The 18353-nt window shown below is 33.9% G+C and overlaps 1 protein-coding gene across 1 annotated transcript; it reads right to left on the bottom strand.

The window, feature by feature from the left end:
• Positions 1-2350: 2350 nt before the first annotated feature.
• LOC142973640 (arylsulfatase B-like) lies at positions 2351-17475 on the bottom strand. Its single transcript, XM_076115570.1, has 8 exons — positions 17136-17475; positions 14411-14507; positions 9537-9696; positions 5881-6107; positions 4854-4962; positions 4346-4498; positions 3488-4156; positions 2351-3273 (listed from the first exon to the last, which is right to left on the bottom strand). Exons 1-8 carry the CDS (start codon positions 17165-17167, stop codon positions 2879-2881), a joined length of 1842 nt encoding a protein of 613 aa, XP_075971685.1. The 5' UTR covers positions 17168-17475; the 3' UTR covers positions 2351-2878.
• Positions 17476-18353: the final 878 nt, after the last annotated feature.

Raw genomic sequence — 18353 nt, 5'->3', positions numbered from 1 at the left:
GATTAGTAAGAAACTTAGTTTTATCTAATCTGTCATAGCATATGAGAGATTTAGATTAGATTTAAGATTCTTGACATTTCTAATGTTTAATAATAAAAACTAAGTACAAAACAATACTTACACGTTCCTTTTTTTTACCAAAATTTGAATGACATTTGACTAACTACTTCGAGCACGCAATGAGCAATACCACAGACAGACAAGTAAATACGAGTGAGGGTGAATAAATGACGCATAAGTGCATGAAAGATGCAAAATGTTAAGATAAGATATCAATCGAGTATTAAGAAGATATTAGGATAACCTTTCTTCTTCATAAAGTGACAGCAAAGGATGAAAATATCTGCCGTAGCTACACCCGATAAGCAGGCTTACTCCCAACAATATCGAGTGGAAAATCAAATTCGATTGATACGTACTTACAAATGTCAAATCGAAGTTTTAAATTTAAAACTAGCGTGTGATCAAAAAAATAATGATATTAAACAATCCTATTAGTTTCACCATAGACCAGCGTTCAATCATGCGCTAGTTTTTTTGAAACTATAATTTGACATTTTGTTCGAACCAATTGAATTTGATTTTCGACACGATACTATCGGGAGTAAGTACATGAAGATATCAAACAGATATCTAAAAGCAGTAAAACCTGGTCTAAGAGTCCATTTCTTATCCGCTTTTGAGTCATATACTTTATATTAAGAAAGACTAATAATATTATATTTTACATCAATAAATTCTATTGTGAAGACTTTCGGCAGGGTTCCGACACAAGCTGTGCTATCAATGCAAATTGCCTAAACGTGCAATAACATGACAAAATGTTCACGTGTTTTGTAATGAATAGTAACATGTGTCTGAAACACGTGAGTATCAATCGAGTAATATCAATTATGTTTAGGTAAAGTATGCCGATTTATTAAGCGTGATAAAATATGATAGTAGTTAATATAACTTTATATTTAGTACGATACTTACCACGTGTCTGTACGATTGTTAAAAAGATACAATAATATAAATTTCCTTTGAAAAGCAGTTTCAATAAGTTCTTCTCATAAGCGATTTTGTTCTACTATCAACTACCGACAACATAATATATCTTATCAAATGTAACTAAAAATATTATCACCTGTTCTCTCTTCTTGTACTTGACCGACACGGCGTTGATACGCAGCTAGACGCTTCGAGATAATCGAAAAAATAGGATTATAAGAGGACTAAAATAACTTACAAATGTAATACATAAATATAACCCGTTATTGTCCCAATGCTGGCCAGAGGTCTCCCATTGAGTCCAACACGGTGGCCAAGTGCGATATGCAAGGTTGCATCACGAAGTTTCCCTCACTGTTGGGACAAGTGATAATAAATTCTTATTATACAGACATAACTCCGAAAAATCATTGGTGAGTTGCTTCGGGATTGAACCACCGATCACTTGCGTGGAACGTGCCTACTTAGACCATTTGGCCATCACTGATCTGAATAAAGCTAAAGAAAGGAAAAATAGCAACAAGGTTCTTGTCATCATTTATTTATTTGAGGGAAAAAGCCGTGCAAACTGGGCCGGCGTAGTAAGGTAAATGCAAGTAAACTAATCAATTCACGGTCATTGTCACTCAATTTTTTAAACAATTGTTACTACCCATGAAGGTTACAATTGTCGTGCAATATTTTTTCAATGTTTTCCGAGCACGCACTGATTATGGCATGGTTTGCGTAGTTTTTATAGAACTTATGTAACATTTCCAATAATAGCAGGGTTTTTAACAATACACAGCGTTAGAGAGCGGAGTACGTGGCAGGTTTATACGTGTATTGAGAAACTAACCATTAAAAAATATTAACAAACATGTCTAAAAGTAGAACACTTCAGGAGGTCTATTATAATTTAACGTAAAACAAATTTTCAATGACACGTCGTTTTAAGGGTACCACAGTTCCATTCTTTTCGATTTTTTTCTATTCATGGCACAAGAACGTTCGATGTGATTATCTGATTCCGCTTGCCCCGTGTCCAGAATAACGCAGATTAAAGTATATAAACGAACCATTTCGCGTCGCGGGGTAGCAAACTTGAAAGTACCCAAGTTTCACTTAAATAAACGTTTTCCATTGTGGGAATGTAGCCCACGACACTCAGTAAAGTTGTAGTTGTGTTACAACCACTTTAACCATTGCACTGTTCCACCAAGCTGCTTTTAATTCATATTTAAATCGAAAGGATAATTGCAACAGCGAGCGAACGCTTTGTGTCCCTGAAACAGACCCAGATTGCAATTTTAAGATCGTATTTCAATACACCAACTTCCTTTCTTATCGTCTCGTTTACAGGTACATATTACAAAATAAATGCACTTGAACCGTATGGAAACTTGATTTTATTCATCTATTCAGTTCTTAATTCTACGTATCACAAGTTTGTTGAACAAGTTTATATCAAAAACACTCTTAATATCTTAATAAGCTAAACTACCTATTTACCGCCTACAATAAATAATTACAATCGATCAACAATTCACTACTCACTGCTGAAATACTTTGATGTGCGTCACAGTTATGACGATTTAATTGTAATTTGTACAAAAAGTGAAATATCTGATAAATATTTCTAATCTATTGAATATAGTTAGAAACTATTATTTTAATAGTTCTAGTGTCAATGTTCTTTTTATCAAATTATTGCTTTTGCGTGTACAAATGTAATTAATATTATTTACACGACCTCCAACAATTTTCAATCCGCGTTACGTTAATTAAAATTGTTTTAAAATATCAACATTATTTAATTCTATCTGGAGACAGAATTCTTGATATTCAAAGTACAGGCAGTGTAGTGCTGCAAGTAACTACTTCTAAAACTACAGTCGGTAACTAATTAAAACACACTCTTTAAAATGCACAAAAAGTTTCTCAATCCCGTTGTACCGTCACAGTTGATCACTGCTGCTACAGTCGTATTTTTGTTCCCTGTTTTTCGTTGATTGAAATTAAGCGAGAAGTTTATATTTTCAGTCTGTTTTTTATCGAGAGGTTTGACTCTCAAGACGTCGCGAGTGTTGTTGTCTTTGGGTTGAATGATCCAGGGCGACCACACGTAGTTGAAGTTGGCGGGATCCGCTTGCGCATTAAGGTTGGCTGGACCTCGCCTCCTCTGGCTAGCCCATAATCCCCTAAGCCTACTCGTTAATAACGTTGCTATTTTTCCTGCTCTAGCCCACAGGTCGTGGCTCTCAGACGGGTCTCGACGAACGTTGTAGAGACATCCGCGAGCTGAAACCATAAAATATTTTATTAATGCTTGTTTATGTGTTTCAAATATATTATTATCGCAATCTGTGCCTCCATGGAAACACTGACGCTTTTAGCATTATCGTCAACCTCAATTGCTTATGTTATGCTATCTCTCTTTTTGTTGAATGAATATAGTTATATTGTTCCAACAGTAGAATTTAAATTAATCCGTAAAAAATGCAGATATACTTACTCGTAGTAGGGAGGCATGGAGTAGTGTCTCTGACCGGATCCTCTTGTTTAAGAGTAGCTTGCCTTCTCATAAGTCTAACTTCTTCAAAGTCCAAAAACATGCCCATTGATTCGAACGATCTCGCAACATCACATGATCTGAGGGCGGGGTAATAATCTGGCGGGTTTCTCTTATTGATCATAAAGTCCGCGCCGTAGTACCCGTTACTGACACCTGTTACATTTCCCACAACGATCTTGTAATCGCCTGCTCTGTACGCTGCCCAGGCGTTGGTGCTACTATCTTCGAGGGCAATCAAGACCTCTTTACGTTTAGACTCTCCATCTTGAACAATAGGATCCCATTGGTTTACTCCATCAATGGCAGTTGGTACTTTGCCACCTGCCGCAGCTGTCAATGTTGGTAACCAATCGGATATATGCATAAGACCTTGCCAAACTCTTGGTCTGAATGTGGAATGGAATATAAACGCTGGAACTCTGACGCCTCCTTCCCAGGGCGTGTATTTCTTTCCTCTGAACGGCAAGTTAACACCCCAATTCCTAAGTTCCCCGACTGTGGGAGCTCCGTTGTCCGACGCGAATATAATAATGGTATCGTCCAGAATCTGTTTTTCTGCAAGAGCTCGAACTACTTTGCCAACACTGCGGTCTATGTGAGTTACAATTTCTGAAAACAAATAGAGATATATCGTTTGAGTTTGCTTAAGCTTACTTTGAAATATATGACTGAAGTAGAATGTGGTATTAAAAATTTTCATTTCTGCTTGTGATTTCGCTATTCAGTAATTTAGTTCTTATTAAAAAAATGTCTACTATTATTTCCAAAATAAAGATCATAATAAAATAATAATATTACCAGCAAACAGTCTTCGGTTAGAGTTGGCGATGTGTGTATGTTTGACGGTGGAGAAGAGAGGCGGTTGTAAGGCGCCGCCATCGTTGCCGGCGTGCGGGGCGTTGTGCGTTATGTGCAAGAATAACGGCTGAGATGAATTGTGGTACCGGATTACTGAAATAAAATATAATTTGATTCCATTTAAAAATATTATTCATATTTATAAGCATGAAAACCAAAAAAAAAATGTTAGTACTGCATTGTTTTTTATTTAAAACCGTATAACTCTGCCACACTTTCCCTTAGATTGTCTGAACAATACTGCGTATATAAAAAAGGAACTCTGTATTCAGGTTGACAGTTCTACATTTTTTGCAAATTTAATTTTATGTGTTACCAAACGTTACCTTGCAAAATTGCTTCAAAATACAATAAGAATCTTTGTACATTCAGCTACTGAATCGGTTGTGAACTGTCGCAACACAATACAGTGCTTTACAATAGTGTTACAGTGCATAAACAAACTTACTTTTAACAGCTTTGTCGGTGAGTGCGTCGACAATGTACCGCTGTTCCGAGTCTTGGGGCGTTGCATCATCGTACAAATCGAGACCGAACATTTGCCGACCACTCGGCCACTGCGAAACGATAACAATCATGTGAATTTGTAAAATTAGGATTACGATACTGTTTTGGACGATAATAGAGTTGAAAGCGGTCAAATGTGACTGTACAACTAAAAGTTTACCGAATTGCAAACGTATTCGTATGCTAATATTTGTACTGCATTTTTTTTTTTAAGGAACTAATCCTATCTTCGAGGCTTTGCCTTCCATAAACATAAGAAAACATGCACTACAGAAATAATTGTTCCAAGTTAAACATCAAATTCACAACACCAGTCTTCACATCCTAATCCAGTTTGTTAGGGTCCATAAATAAGACTGACTGAAAGTAGGTTCTAATGTTCAGTGTCCATAAGCTGGCCATTAGTCACGAACTCACGACCATTGTACGCTAAACGATTTCTCGGTTCAGCACAGAAGGTCGAGTGTACGTTTTTGTAAGGATTTAAGTACATTACTATCGACTTATCGTTTGAGCTATAAAACAAATCTTATGGAGAGTTTAGTTCGTTATATTGCCGATAAAGGCGCTGTACATATTCTTTACAATTTAACATTTGTTATTCAGTAAGTTCTTAACCTAATTTTAGAAAAACTGGAAAATGTCGTTAATTTGTCGGTTATCAATCCTACGATTCCATCCTAGAATGTACAATTCTATGCGAGTCATGGCTCCACAGCCCCAAGGCTTAAAACATTCGTCAAGCATTGATCATGACAGATTTAACGCTGATACCGCGGGAATGGCAGTGCTGTGTCACTCTGCTCCTAGTATCTATACTACTATACTTTCACGCTGGCAAAGCGTAACTGCATATCCGGCTTGTTTGACCTTATTCATTTTATGGCTGTTAGTGTATCGGGTGTCCACACCTAATCAGTATCGAACCTTTTGTATTGAGCGCTCGATTCGTGACGGTTGGTACTTACCGTTTCGACTTTGTTGTAAGTGTAATAGTCAACGTAGCCGCCTCTCATGCCGTAATGTGTATCATAGCCGCGAGAGGTGGGCAGATATTCTTCTCTCGACATGCCCACGTGCCATTTGCCGACCAAATGGGTGGAATAACCCAACTCTTTCATGTACGACGGCAATAAACGTTCAGTCAACGGTATTCCTCGATCTTCAGAGTTCAGTAACGGTTGTCCGTGCATACCTGAAACGAATTTTTCAATTACGTTAGTAAATTATAAAGATCATGAAAATTCAGCTCGTTCGTTGCTATGGAACTATTGCTATAGTTTATGATCAAACTAAGCATTCTAAACTCTGTTATAAACAGTTTAAAAAGTTTTGGAAGCTGTATGCTCCTGTATCGCAGAATGCATGTAGAAAATTACCCACAGCCTTCAAAGGTCTTGCTTACAGAGAGGTGATCAAAATATCAGTTTCTAAGAAACATTTTCCATTAAGCTTAACTGTTCGTGCGATGCCTATATAGAATTAACATTTATGGTTTCTACAGCAATCTATCTTAATATATGTATGTATTCAGATTGCGACAAGCGATTGGATATTTCGTAGCCAGTACCCTAAAAGTGGTTATGGTCGAAAGCACTACTGATTACAGTAAGGTGACTGTACTGAAATTTCAAAATACTTTATTAATAATCACATATTTCGTTAGCATAAGAATAACAATGCCTTAATTGTAACTTTCCCTTTTTAAGTTCGAATTTCAAAATCGAAGTGGCAAGTAATGGAGCCCGCGTTGCATAATGTGTTCCACCGGATGATTGCAAGTGGCCAGTATGTTTTGAATTTGGACCATATTCCGTTATTCATTTTAAACTACCTACTTAATAATTTTATCTGATTTGTTGTTGCATATTTAAACTTTATATTAGAAGTTCATGTACCAAGGCCAACGGCTTAGGTACAGAAGTTCGTTGCTTCCTGAGTCTGCGTGCAGTTATAATGATTAGCAAAATAAAAGCAAGAAAACTAAATAACAGTTTCAGAACGACTGAAAAACTTGTTTAATTTTCGTCATTAAATTTATGATTAAGTATAAAATGCGAGTTAGCTGCTAAAAAATAATGTTAAGTAACTATTTTTTTAATTACAAAATTTAAATTAGATTAAGTTTTAATTATGTTAAAATATAAGTACGTCTTTTGTTAAACCATTATTTTGCTTTGAATACACAAAGCGTTTTTAAACGCTAGTTGACGTCAAAGCTTAAAAAATACGCATCTAAAACATTTAATATAATTTATATTGTGATTATTATACAAAAGTTCACACACAATTTTTATTAAATCAGTTCTAATATTCTCATAAAATGAATATAAGATGACTCGAGAGTGCCGCAATGGTTGTACTATGGACTTGCCTAAAATGGCTACCCATGTGCAATCTATGTTTGTCAATAATAGACACTATTTATGCATAGCAGAGCATGAACTCATGACCATGGAACATACTGAGGGTCACGGAGCAAATTCAATGATGGAATGCTTTTCTAGAATTCGTAGGGCTGCAGTAGATGGCCCTGAAGGAAGTAACGCAATACGCAACAACGGGTTCTTATACTCAACTGTGGATGAGAGTTAGCTAATTTGATTGATAGATAGCTTACCAACAGTATGGGAGTGGCTCGAGGCGGAATAGCGCTACGTCGTAGATGGTTTGCCCTTATGCAATCGTAGTAGGGTCACTCACATCTAAGATAAGTGGTTAAACCGTCACTTTGCCCTCTGTATCTCAGAATGCGTGTTATGCCTTCGAATTTTCTCACAGTCAACCTTTAGAATATCGGATAACACTCTGCTTGAAGAAGGTTGTTGGGTTGTGAGAAGTCTTATATCTAACCTCATCATCCTTACCTTAATGCTAATAGGGGGTTAACCGTCAGATAAGTACGATCTACGCTATTAAGCTTTGACTAACGTTGTTTTTGTGTATATGTTACCGTCATTATGGGCAGTGGGCACTATACCATAGTGCCGCGTTTTCGGTTTGATACTTATTTAAATAGGAAATAATACTTTAATTGTAATTATAATGCGTTAAAAAAGAACAAAATCTTTTTTCAAAACACAGCTTTTCCGCCTCCGGACACGGATGTCGGTGTTTATTTGATTATAATCTAGTGGAAATAACAGAATGTGCATATTAAAGATGTATAAAATATGATTTCTATCAGATTTTAAAGTGATTTAAGTATACGATAAAAAAATTAAGAAATTAAAGAATTATATTTTTAAAACCAAAGAAGGAGTCCTTGGTTTTCAAAATATAATTCAATTTATTTATTGTTTATTATTTTGAATTATATTTTTAATTGTTAAGAGACTTTTACAATAAAATATGTATTTTGTTTGTGGTCTCGAAAAACTGAATCATGCTGAGCCACACCCATAGCTTGAAAACAATGCAAATATTTGATCAAAGTTATCAACAAATACTTTCATATCAATGACTTAAAACTTAATTTACAAATGGCGGTTATCAATGAATGTAGATAATCACTTGGACCGTTATAAAATACAATCTAAATTGCAACAATAATTATGTCGATAAATGATTGACAGGAACACTTGGACTTTGTCTGATAAAAAATATTAAGATTTTATCGAACAAAGTCCACCCGTAGCTACTTCAAAAATAATAAAATCTTTTATCTGATTATACCACTTAACAAATTTCGTCATTGAGTTATGAAAATATAAAATACAGCTTCAACAAGATAACAATTTCAATCACCATTAAGGTTGCAATGTAATCGAATAAAGTAATATTCAATTAATGTTCAAGAATAAAAAATGCGCTATGTAACCAATAGTCTGATAAATTAGACATGCTGTCAACGAAATTAATTGTTTATCAATTTACAACAAGTAGTCGTAAAACGACCACCAAGACCGATCTTGTCTGTTTAATAGTTTAATATTAAAGACATATTAATTAGCTGCTTTCGTCATCTCCTACGAACAAAAGGTTTCGATTACGGACCGTACTCATAATAATTTGATTCTATTGTAAATGTATAATTATCATTGTACTCGTTTTTCAATGTAACATTGTTCTATTATGTATAGAAATTAGAGATATAACTTACACACCTGGTGCTATCACAAGTAGGTATCACTTAACACAGTTGCGTTATCAGCTTAGTGCAAATTGGGTTCCATTGGCCTTCTGAAGGCGGATAGGTAAATTAGGTAGCTAGTTCATTGATAGTCCTTGTACGTACTACACCTATATTAACATCTAATACAATATGTAGAAGCTAAGAACCGGACCATCTTTGTTTTTCAAAATTATTTCTAATAGGTCAAGGCCGATACCACTTTACTTTTAGAATTTTATTGATATATCAAGATTTAGAGCGTAAAATGTCAACAATGAATTTATGCATTCTTAATGACTGCATTTTAAATTATTGGTGTAATAAAAATTAATGACCAAAAGCCCTAGTTTTGCGAAAGCACCGGACCTACACCAAATTGTGTGTAATACTGTTGAAGGCTAGCTACTCTCATTGGTGGTTAGCCTTCGTCAACAATGTTTACTTTCTTGAATGAAAATGACCCTACGAGGTAATTAAAGTAAATTTAAAATATATTTAAATGAACATTACCTAAGCGCATGGGGTACTTTCCGGTGAGCAGTGCGGTCCGCGCTGGCGTACAGATGGCTTCGCTGTAATACTGTTGCAGTATCACGCTCTGATACGCTAACGCGTCGATGTTTGGAGTCAGGATTTGATCTGACCCGTGGAATGACACGTCGTTCCATCCCTGTTAATAAATATACAAAAAAAAACGTTATTCTAGTAAGAACGAAAAGTTTTATAGAACGAAACTTGTAAGTAACTCGATAAAGAATAATGGGGTGAAGTAAAAAAAAACCCTTTCAATGCATTATTTAAAATTTAGTCGTGCTGATACAGAGTCCTGGACTATTAATCATCGTCACTAGAATAGGCTAGCCTAATACCGAAAAGATTTTTAACATACTCACAGAAAGTAGTACCAACCTATTATAATTATGTAAGTATATCGCTACCCATATAAAGGCACTTGTGCAAATTCAAGGCAAAGGATAATATCTTTACCTTGAGAACTTTCGTAATTTATGCATCCATTATGACTCGTGTGAATGAAAATCAATGATCGATTGTGAAATAATAATTATAGTATTGTTTCTATCTTCGTGTGGTAATTTTTACTAAAGAATAATAGGGCAATCAGAGCATAAATTTTCCAGAATAGTAATCTATGTTGTTACGTAAAAGTTATATCAAGGAACTCTCGTTCTGTCTAAAAAATAATTGGGTAAATGCACTTGTTGCATGTTTTTGCATTAAATTACATTGCGCATTTGCTAAATATTAAATATCACATGTATCCTACTATTATCCTCTTTTTGAAGTGCAGTATTTTTCACAACAGTACATAATTCCACAACTGCAGAAGCCTCCGTGGCGCAGCGGTTTAGGTCACCACGACGACCTCTCGACGCAATGGTTTTACGACGGGTTCGATTTTGAGATTCCACACGGAGCAATTATTTGTGCGATCCACAAATAATTGTTTCGGGTCTGGTTGTGTTTTGTGTCCGTTGTTTGTATGTTTGTAAAAGTCCCCGCGACACAAGAGCAATTCTTAGTGCGGGAGTTATCTATTAGAATAATAAAAAAAAACAAAGTAAAATTTGTAATCACACACAAGTCGTAACATCATTCGTAAGGGTCTACTAGTTCTATAATCTGGAAATTTTGTGGATTTCGTGAAGTCTTTGACTCCCATTTTCTACTAAAAAGGAAGGCTTACTTGCTCTATACCGAACTATGTACAATATATTGTAAACAGTATTATATGTGTATCGCAACTTAAGTATGATAAGCAACTGTGTCAGCCTTATCTATTAGAGGTAAATACACTTAATAATTACTATTTTACGACGTGCAAAAGAAAAGATATCTACCAGCTAACAATGTACTTGTCACGCTAAGACGTTTGATCGTTAAAATGTAATTAACTTCCGAACTATTCTTTTTTTTTATGTAAAATTATTTCTGATTTTATCTGACTGACTAACTAACTGATCCTTTGGATTTCATACATACCAAGATAATTTAAAACACTTGCATCCTGTGCCGAAACGTCAAAAAACCAAAGTACAAAAAGTGCATACTCTCGCAATATTAGTTCATTAAAATCAACTAAGCTAGGCGCTTATTATTTTCTACGACAATATAGCAGTTTTATCTGTTTCATACACGATATTGTTTTGTTAAACCAAAAATGTTGTGATTTCGTTAAGCAGTCTCAGTATCAACAATAAAATTAAAAATAGTAATGACAGCAATAGAATAGCATTTGTCACTCTATTGTCAAATTTCTTAAGATATTTTGAAACTGTGTGAATATAATAGCTGCCTTTACTGGATACCGCAAAACATTCGAAATTATGAAGAAAAAAATGCTTATCTTTGTTCACAATCGTCTAACTCCGCTATTTTTAGCTAGTCAATTAGTAATAAACACAATCATAGTAATAATATTGAAAGACCATCATATTGGTCTGGTTCTGTGTATCAAACGTTTTCGTTGGATTTATGATAATCTATACTAATATTATATATAACATTGGCCGAGGATGCGATTTCCACATCCAAAAAAAACACGTTTTAACAAACAATTACTAGATTTACAATTAAAAGATGCACGTTATAACTTAGTTGAACCTTGACCCGTACTTTTATGCACAAACTATTACATCAATTTAAACAATTGTATGTGCAAAAAGTATAAATATATAATAAATGTGTCTATACATATATTGTACTCGTAACTGACGGTCATGCATGACAAGATTTATGGATGTGAATTAAGCAAAGAAAGTTTGTACGGATCGTACGAGTTCCAAGTGGGCTTTGGCCTACCCCTATGGGAAGAAAGCGTGATTTTATGTATGCATTTACAAATAAATATACTTATATAATCCTACTAGATTGTTAGCTAGTTAACTAGTTAGTTATAACGCAATGACCACAACCAATTCATATCAAAATAAATTGTTACAACACACGAAATAATTTATGAGAAAAATAAAAACAAGGGCAAAAACAGCTGAGTGTTGCGATTATTTTATTATGTTTTCTTTCAAATGTAACACGTATGTTGTTTACTCAATTACTCAAAAAATGTTTGCCCTAAAATTGTTTAAGAAAAAAATAGGCATACGTTTTCAAATAGGATAGGGTTTTAAAAGATAAGATTAGATTTTTTAAAGTCAGTACTTAAGCAGCGATAGTGGTCTAAGAATGCACCTCCCACGCAAGTGGTCGATGGTTATGTGTGTATTAAAAATCAATATCACTTGTTCCAAAGGTGAAGGAAAACAACGTGATGCAACCGTGGATTCAAGGCTTAACCCCTCCCTTATTAAGGGATTGGGAGACAGTAATCGGCTATATTCATTTACTTATTATTTTTTATTAGATAATATAAAGGCAAGCGTGTGCACATTACACACGTACAGAGTTTAAATGTACAATGGAAAACGCTCACGCTCTATGGTCTGTGTCATGACCCGATGGGAAAGAAGATAGATAGGGTCGGAGATATATCTGACGTAGAACCAACATACTAGGTCGGGGAAAAAGTCTTTTCGCATTATAGTATGTATGAACTAACAATACAATCTTTTCTCTACAAAAAAGCTCGACATTTGGGTACCTCACGAGCTCACTGAAAGAATCCTAATGAACAGTGAATTCATTTGTGATTCTTGAAGCCAAAGTGATTTTATTACAAGTTCATACATACTATAATGCGAAAAGACTTTTTCCCCGACCTAATATATGCGTGTTTGTTGAAGCCTGCTATATTAGACTAATAACAAAAAAGTAAAAATCTATTCTAACAAACGATCGGCCGCATGATACGCTACAGTTAAAGATGGTTTAGCGGATGATCACCTGAATGCCAGATGAAAACGCCAGAGCGAGTGGTGCTGTTCATTTAATTATCATGTACACAAATCAATAAGCGAGCCCAATTAAAACTTTGTCGATTTAGCGCAAACAAATAATTTGGTTAGCCCAAATACATTGTACTCAATTGTACACACGTTACGAAACAATCGGCATTAAATAACTACATGACATTTATTATAATAGATGAGACAGAACATTTTAATACATAGCGTTATAAAACAAAATATAATACCTACGATGTTTTTCTTACAATAATTAAAACGTTACGCGCATACAATGAGCATCATAAAAACAACATACAGTTTGCAGTATCGCGTGTATTGTAGAATTTCAATAAGACAAATTATCAGCATCTTAATTAAAGGAGGAGTCATGGTAAAGAGGTAATGACGGTGAAGGTAAGTGCAATTAGCTAGGTTAAGTAACGTCATTGAGGTCAAATCTAAGATTTTAACTAAAACTTAGGTTATCAATTCTGAGGGTAACCACTTTTGCTCACCGATCTTTTAACGATCAATGAATGGGGCAACCTTCGGTTTAGATTTCCTGGATGGGTGACCACTGCGTAGAACAGGTAGACTTTTCCGTAGGAGAGTAATTATAAAGACAGACCCTTTTATTATTACTATCAATTAAGGAAAGGCGGTGACTTGCATACAAAAATAGGATAGGGTTTCCTTACAAATATTTATTAATCTAATCTTCACACTTTCGGTTATGCCTTTGGCGAAGGTTGAACGACCATACAAACGATATCTTGCATTATTGAGTTTCAAAAAATAAAATAATAAGACTAAAAAATAGTTAAAATGTAAAGATAAACATTTTATTAGATGTTTTTTATTACAGCTGTTGCAATAGCACTTAGTGTTTTAAGTTATAACACATTGTTTAAGACGCAATCATTTGATATTACTTCTAGGGTTTGATCTCATGCAATAATCTACGAGAGATGTTCCATTGTTATATGCAGATTGTTTTTTTAAATTACAAGAATCGCCAACGCGATACTAGATAATTTATATGTAGATTCTTATTGTGTGACATTTATATTTAAGTAATATATCCTTACACAGGTTGAATTAGAATTCTAGATTGGAACAGCTCGTTGGTAGCAAGCCTTCGTCAATTTTATCACTGCTGTTTTCCTCGTTTTCGTATAATATCAGGATGTTTGGATTTTTTCTAACATTACAATGAATATCAAATGGAAAGGAGAGGAGACCAATACTGTTCACTAAGTTCAATGACCACACGGAACAAACAATTATTGTGTACTTTATGTTCGTTGTCTATATCTCTGGGATATGTTTATAATCCTTGCGACATAAGAGCAATCCTTAGTGCGGGAGCTATTTAAAAACAATAATTTAATCTTATCATAACTTTGGAACTAGATTTTACCGGCTGTTGTGTCGAGCTGTCTCACACTCTTTCGATAAAAGTGAGCAATCCATGGAAAAGCCTTAAGCCAGTACAACAATTTACTCTTAATATATAAAACTTACCATATCATCAACCATTATGAACACCACGTTTGACTGTCGTTGTGGAAAAACTGATATCGCGGAAGAGATCATTCCTAGAACTAAGCACCATCCTGTCCTGAAATAGATAAAATAAACATAATTAGTTAGTAAATAGACAGTAGAAATTAGTCGCCAGGGCCCACAGCCAGTTGCTCACCGGTCGGTAAACGATTTGTGGGTTAAGCGAACCTTGGCGCGGCCATTTATAGATGGGTGACCGTATAGTGGTATTTGACCTGAGCGTCTTCGTGCTTCGAAAGGCACGTAAAAAGTTGGTCCCGGTTGGTGTTTACAATTAAGGTAACAGTCGTTAAGCCACGGCAAAAGCGTTTCAGCAGCTTGAACAACTTTGACACTAGGTTGACCACTAACCATGCGATAGATGCAATAAAATATTTCATTAAATGTTTGTGTATAAATCGCACTAGTAGAAATTAATTAGAGGTTGAGGTAATGAAATGATCATTAAATAGTGTTATTTAATAGCATTACATTATTTCTCTTAGTCTAAAAGTAATGTAATCAGTAATTCGTTTATCTACCATTGCACAATATTGTAAACTAAAGGTGCACACAGACTTCAGCACACAATTGGATTTCATCGATTCCGTCACCGTGTATGTAATAAAAAATCTATTTAACCCGCTAATATTCCACTGCTGAGCAAGGGTCTCCTTCCTTAACGAGGGAGGAGTTAGGCCTTGAGTCCACCACGCTGGCCAACTGCGGGTTGGGGACTTTCTTATCTTACTTAATTATCTTATCGACAAATAATTGTAAATATCGTTTTATTATAGTATGTCCATCATACGGCACAGAAATAAAATTGATTGCATACAAAATTGACTATCTGCATATACGCAGTGGTACACGTGGTAGAAGTTACAAATGAAAATTAATTAATTTAAATTAATACTGGCTAATGATTCATTAATAATGACCTCCTAGAACCGAGTCCATTTGCCGAATTAGTCATTCTTTTTCAGTGATTTTTATGTCCGTCTGGTAAATAATTATCCCCTCGAAATGTCACAAGCTAATTAAATATGTATGTTAGCTAAGAATAATTTTAATCACATGCGCTTTTATTTAATATTTCCGACAGGTCATTAGCCGGAAAAATAATTCTTTTTTATACTATTGCCCGAATATACCGGAAATTTTGTAATCAAAGATAATATTATCATTAAGTTAAACCCAAAATATTCATAATGACTATCGGCCGTTTTCAATATCTTTCTTGCTCTTCGTCCAGCTTTAGGCGAGTTTATATTTTCTTGAAACGAACTACGCGAGTTCTGAATTCCCTTTCCAACCGTAAGTTCTTTGTGACTACCAATAGAAAAGAAAGAAGACAAAATTCATGATTCAGTAGCAGTACCTAATATAGTCATAAAGTCCTATTCTAGCGTTTAGCTTACGTACATAGTAGACTCCAAGCCCTATCCGCTACCTACCTCATTCAGAGACGACACTCTCCCCCAACAAGTATCTAATGGTGACTCTTAAACCACTAAATACAGGCTACGTTTAACAATAACGATAAGTACTCATTAAAAGAAACACTTTGTAACTTAATTGAAACAATTAAAGTTACTAAATAGGCAAGCACTTATTAATAAAACTTATTATAATGTTCGTAGTTTCCTCATTTGTACTACAACAATGAAAAAATACACAAACCTTAATTACGTAGGTTCAGTAATTTATTATATAAGAATATTATGCGAGTTAAACAATTTTAATGACAAACATACTTAAATCAAATAAAAACTCTACATTTAATATATTCAACACATACACGTACAAAATAATAAAACGAATTGAATTAATATGAACGTAAAAAGAATAATATTAAAATAATTAACATAGAAACGTGTCGGCTAAAGTAGAAAAAATAAAGCATTGTTTAAACTGGATTTCTTATCAAGATGCACCATGTAAAGTACCTACTATGTGATAAAAAATTTTATTCTTAACATGTACAAATTATAGTAAACTAGCGGCACGCCCCAGCTTCACTCGTGTTAATCTTAATTAATTACACTCTAAATATCTTCCTCCAGAATCACTCTATCTATTGGTGCAAACCGCATGAAAACCCGTGCAGTACATTTTGAGTTTATCGCGAACTGACAGACAGACGCAGGGGCGGAAATTTATTATATAAAATAATAATATTTAATATGTATTTATCTAATCCGTACCAAACACCTCTTTATAGTTATTTTAGTAGCCTCGAACTTAAAGTTTTATATTCTTTCCAAGTATTTCAGGGGATGAAAGTTTACTGAAGAATGTGTAACAAATTTATAATAAAAAAATTAAATACTACTTTTTAACGATGGCTTATCAATTGTTACTTTGAATACTAGTTTTTACAATGAATTAGACATAATTTCTAAATTTTACTATCAAATAGCTATATTTATCATTTTTATTGAAAATATTATAACTTCAGTGATTGTATCGAGTTAACTGATGCTTAAATTTTAATTAATGTGACATAGTAAATCTATCTTGACAGGATTCTTACTTTATGCAAAATTAATATAAGCATTAATACCTAACTAATCAAAATTATTTACACTTTAAATTTGTAGTACTACAAAAGTAGCATTTTTCTTTTTCAATATTAACTTTACAAATAAAAATATAACACCACTACTTATCTTTTTAATTATAAATAAAAATATACACTTACCAACTCGCATATATATTTCTTATTTGAAACATGTTTTTATCTTTAAAACAACACTAGCACTACACTTCTTTCGCTAACAATTCACCAAAAATATACGCCACTGAACAGCCATACACCCGAACATAACACGCATAAAGAGGTCTATTCTCCCCGAGCGTTCGACTTACACAAACCTCCCGATACAAGCGAAGGCTCTATTCTATTGCGAATTGCTTAAGGGCACCACTCGTGAATTACTAAAGGTCACGATATTTGTTTTTCTTAATGACTCAATGACATATGTTTTGAGTGAAACACAGACAAAATAAAGAGTATTTTGCCGTCGCTGCATTAGCGATTAGAGCATGCGAACAACTAACGTATTACTAATGCTCCAGTCATCGTATACTTCTATTAGCACTACGAAATAGGTATTACATGTAAATATTCATTCAGGTAACAATAGATGTGAACACAATAGTATTTACTGTTGTTAATAATACTGAACGTAACTAAAATTCTTTAAAAATTCTTAAGCGTAACTTGTAAACTGAATGATACAATTTCATAAATTAAGAACTTTACATGATATATTTAGATAGAATCATTTATGTGTAATAATACTACCGTAATTGATATAATTATTAGGTTGTTACTCGTAATGGTTATGATATTACATAAACTACAGTTTTTGAAGAATTAATGTACCTAACTAATAACATCACATGAAATAATAATACTACCTCTCTACAAGTACGGAAGCATTACCCCGGACATTAAACTAAATTTACTTTTAACTAAAGTTCAAGCCATTTTTAACAAAAAAGAACTGTTCTTACGATTGATGTTACTGATATTATGTAAGTCGATTTCAAATAAATGCTGACTAGAATATTTATAAACATAATGAAGGACTCTCCTAAATCGATTGAACAATGTTTTAAGTGCAATGCCACCAGTGATCTTTATACATGAAGTCTCTATATTATTAATGTTAAATATAATATACAGTAGAGTTTAAATCATGTCTCTTACTTTAAAAAATATAGTGATTGGAGCAACGATTATTCTTTTTTACAATAGGTTAATTTTATTATAAATCTAGCTCCATTAGTTTTAGTAAATTACAATTTTATGAAAGCTATAAATATAAACAAATAATAGGCGAAAGGTCATAAGAAATAGACATTACAAGATTGTTGTAATAGTTACCACAATCCCATAATTATGTGGTTAAAC

The sequence above is a fragment of the Anticarsia gemmatalis genome, chromosome 6 (genome assembly GCF_050436995.1).
Source record: "Anticarsia gemmatalis isolate Benzon Research Colony breed Stoneville strain chromosome 6, ilAntGemm2 primary, whole genome shotgun sequence".
NCBI classification, from domain to species: domain Eukaryota; kingdom Metazoa; phylum Arthropoda; class Insecta; order Lepidoptera; family Erebidae; genus Anticarsia; species Anticarsia gemmatalis.
This window is presented reverse-complemented; position numbering and strand designations above follow the sequence as displayed.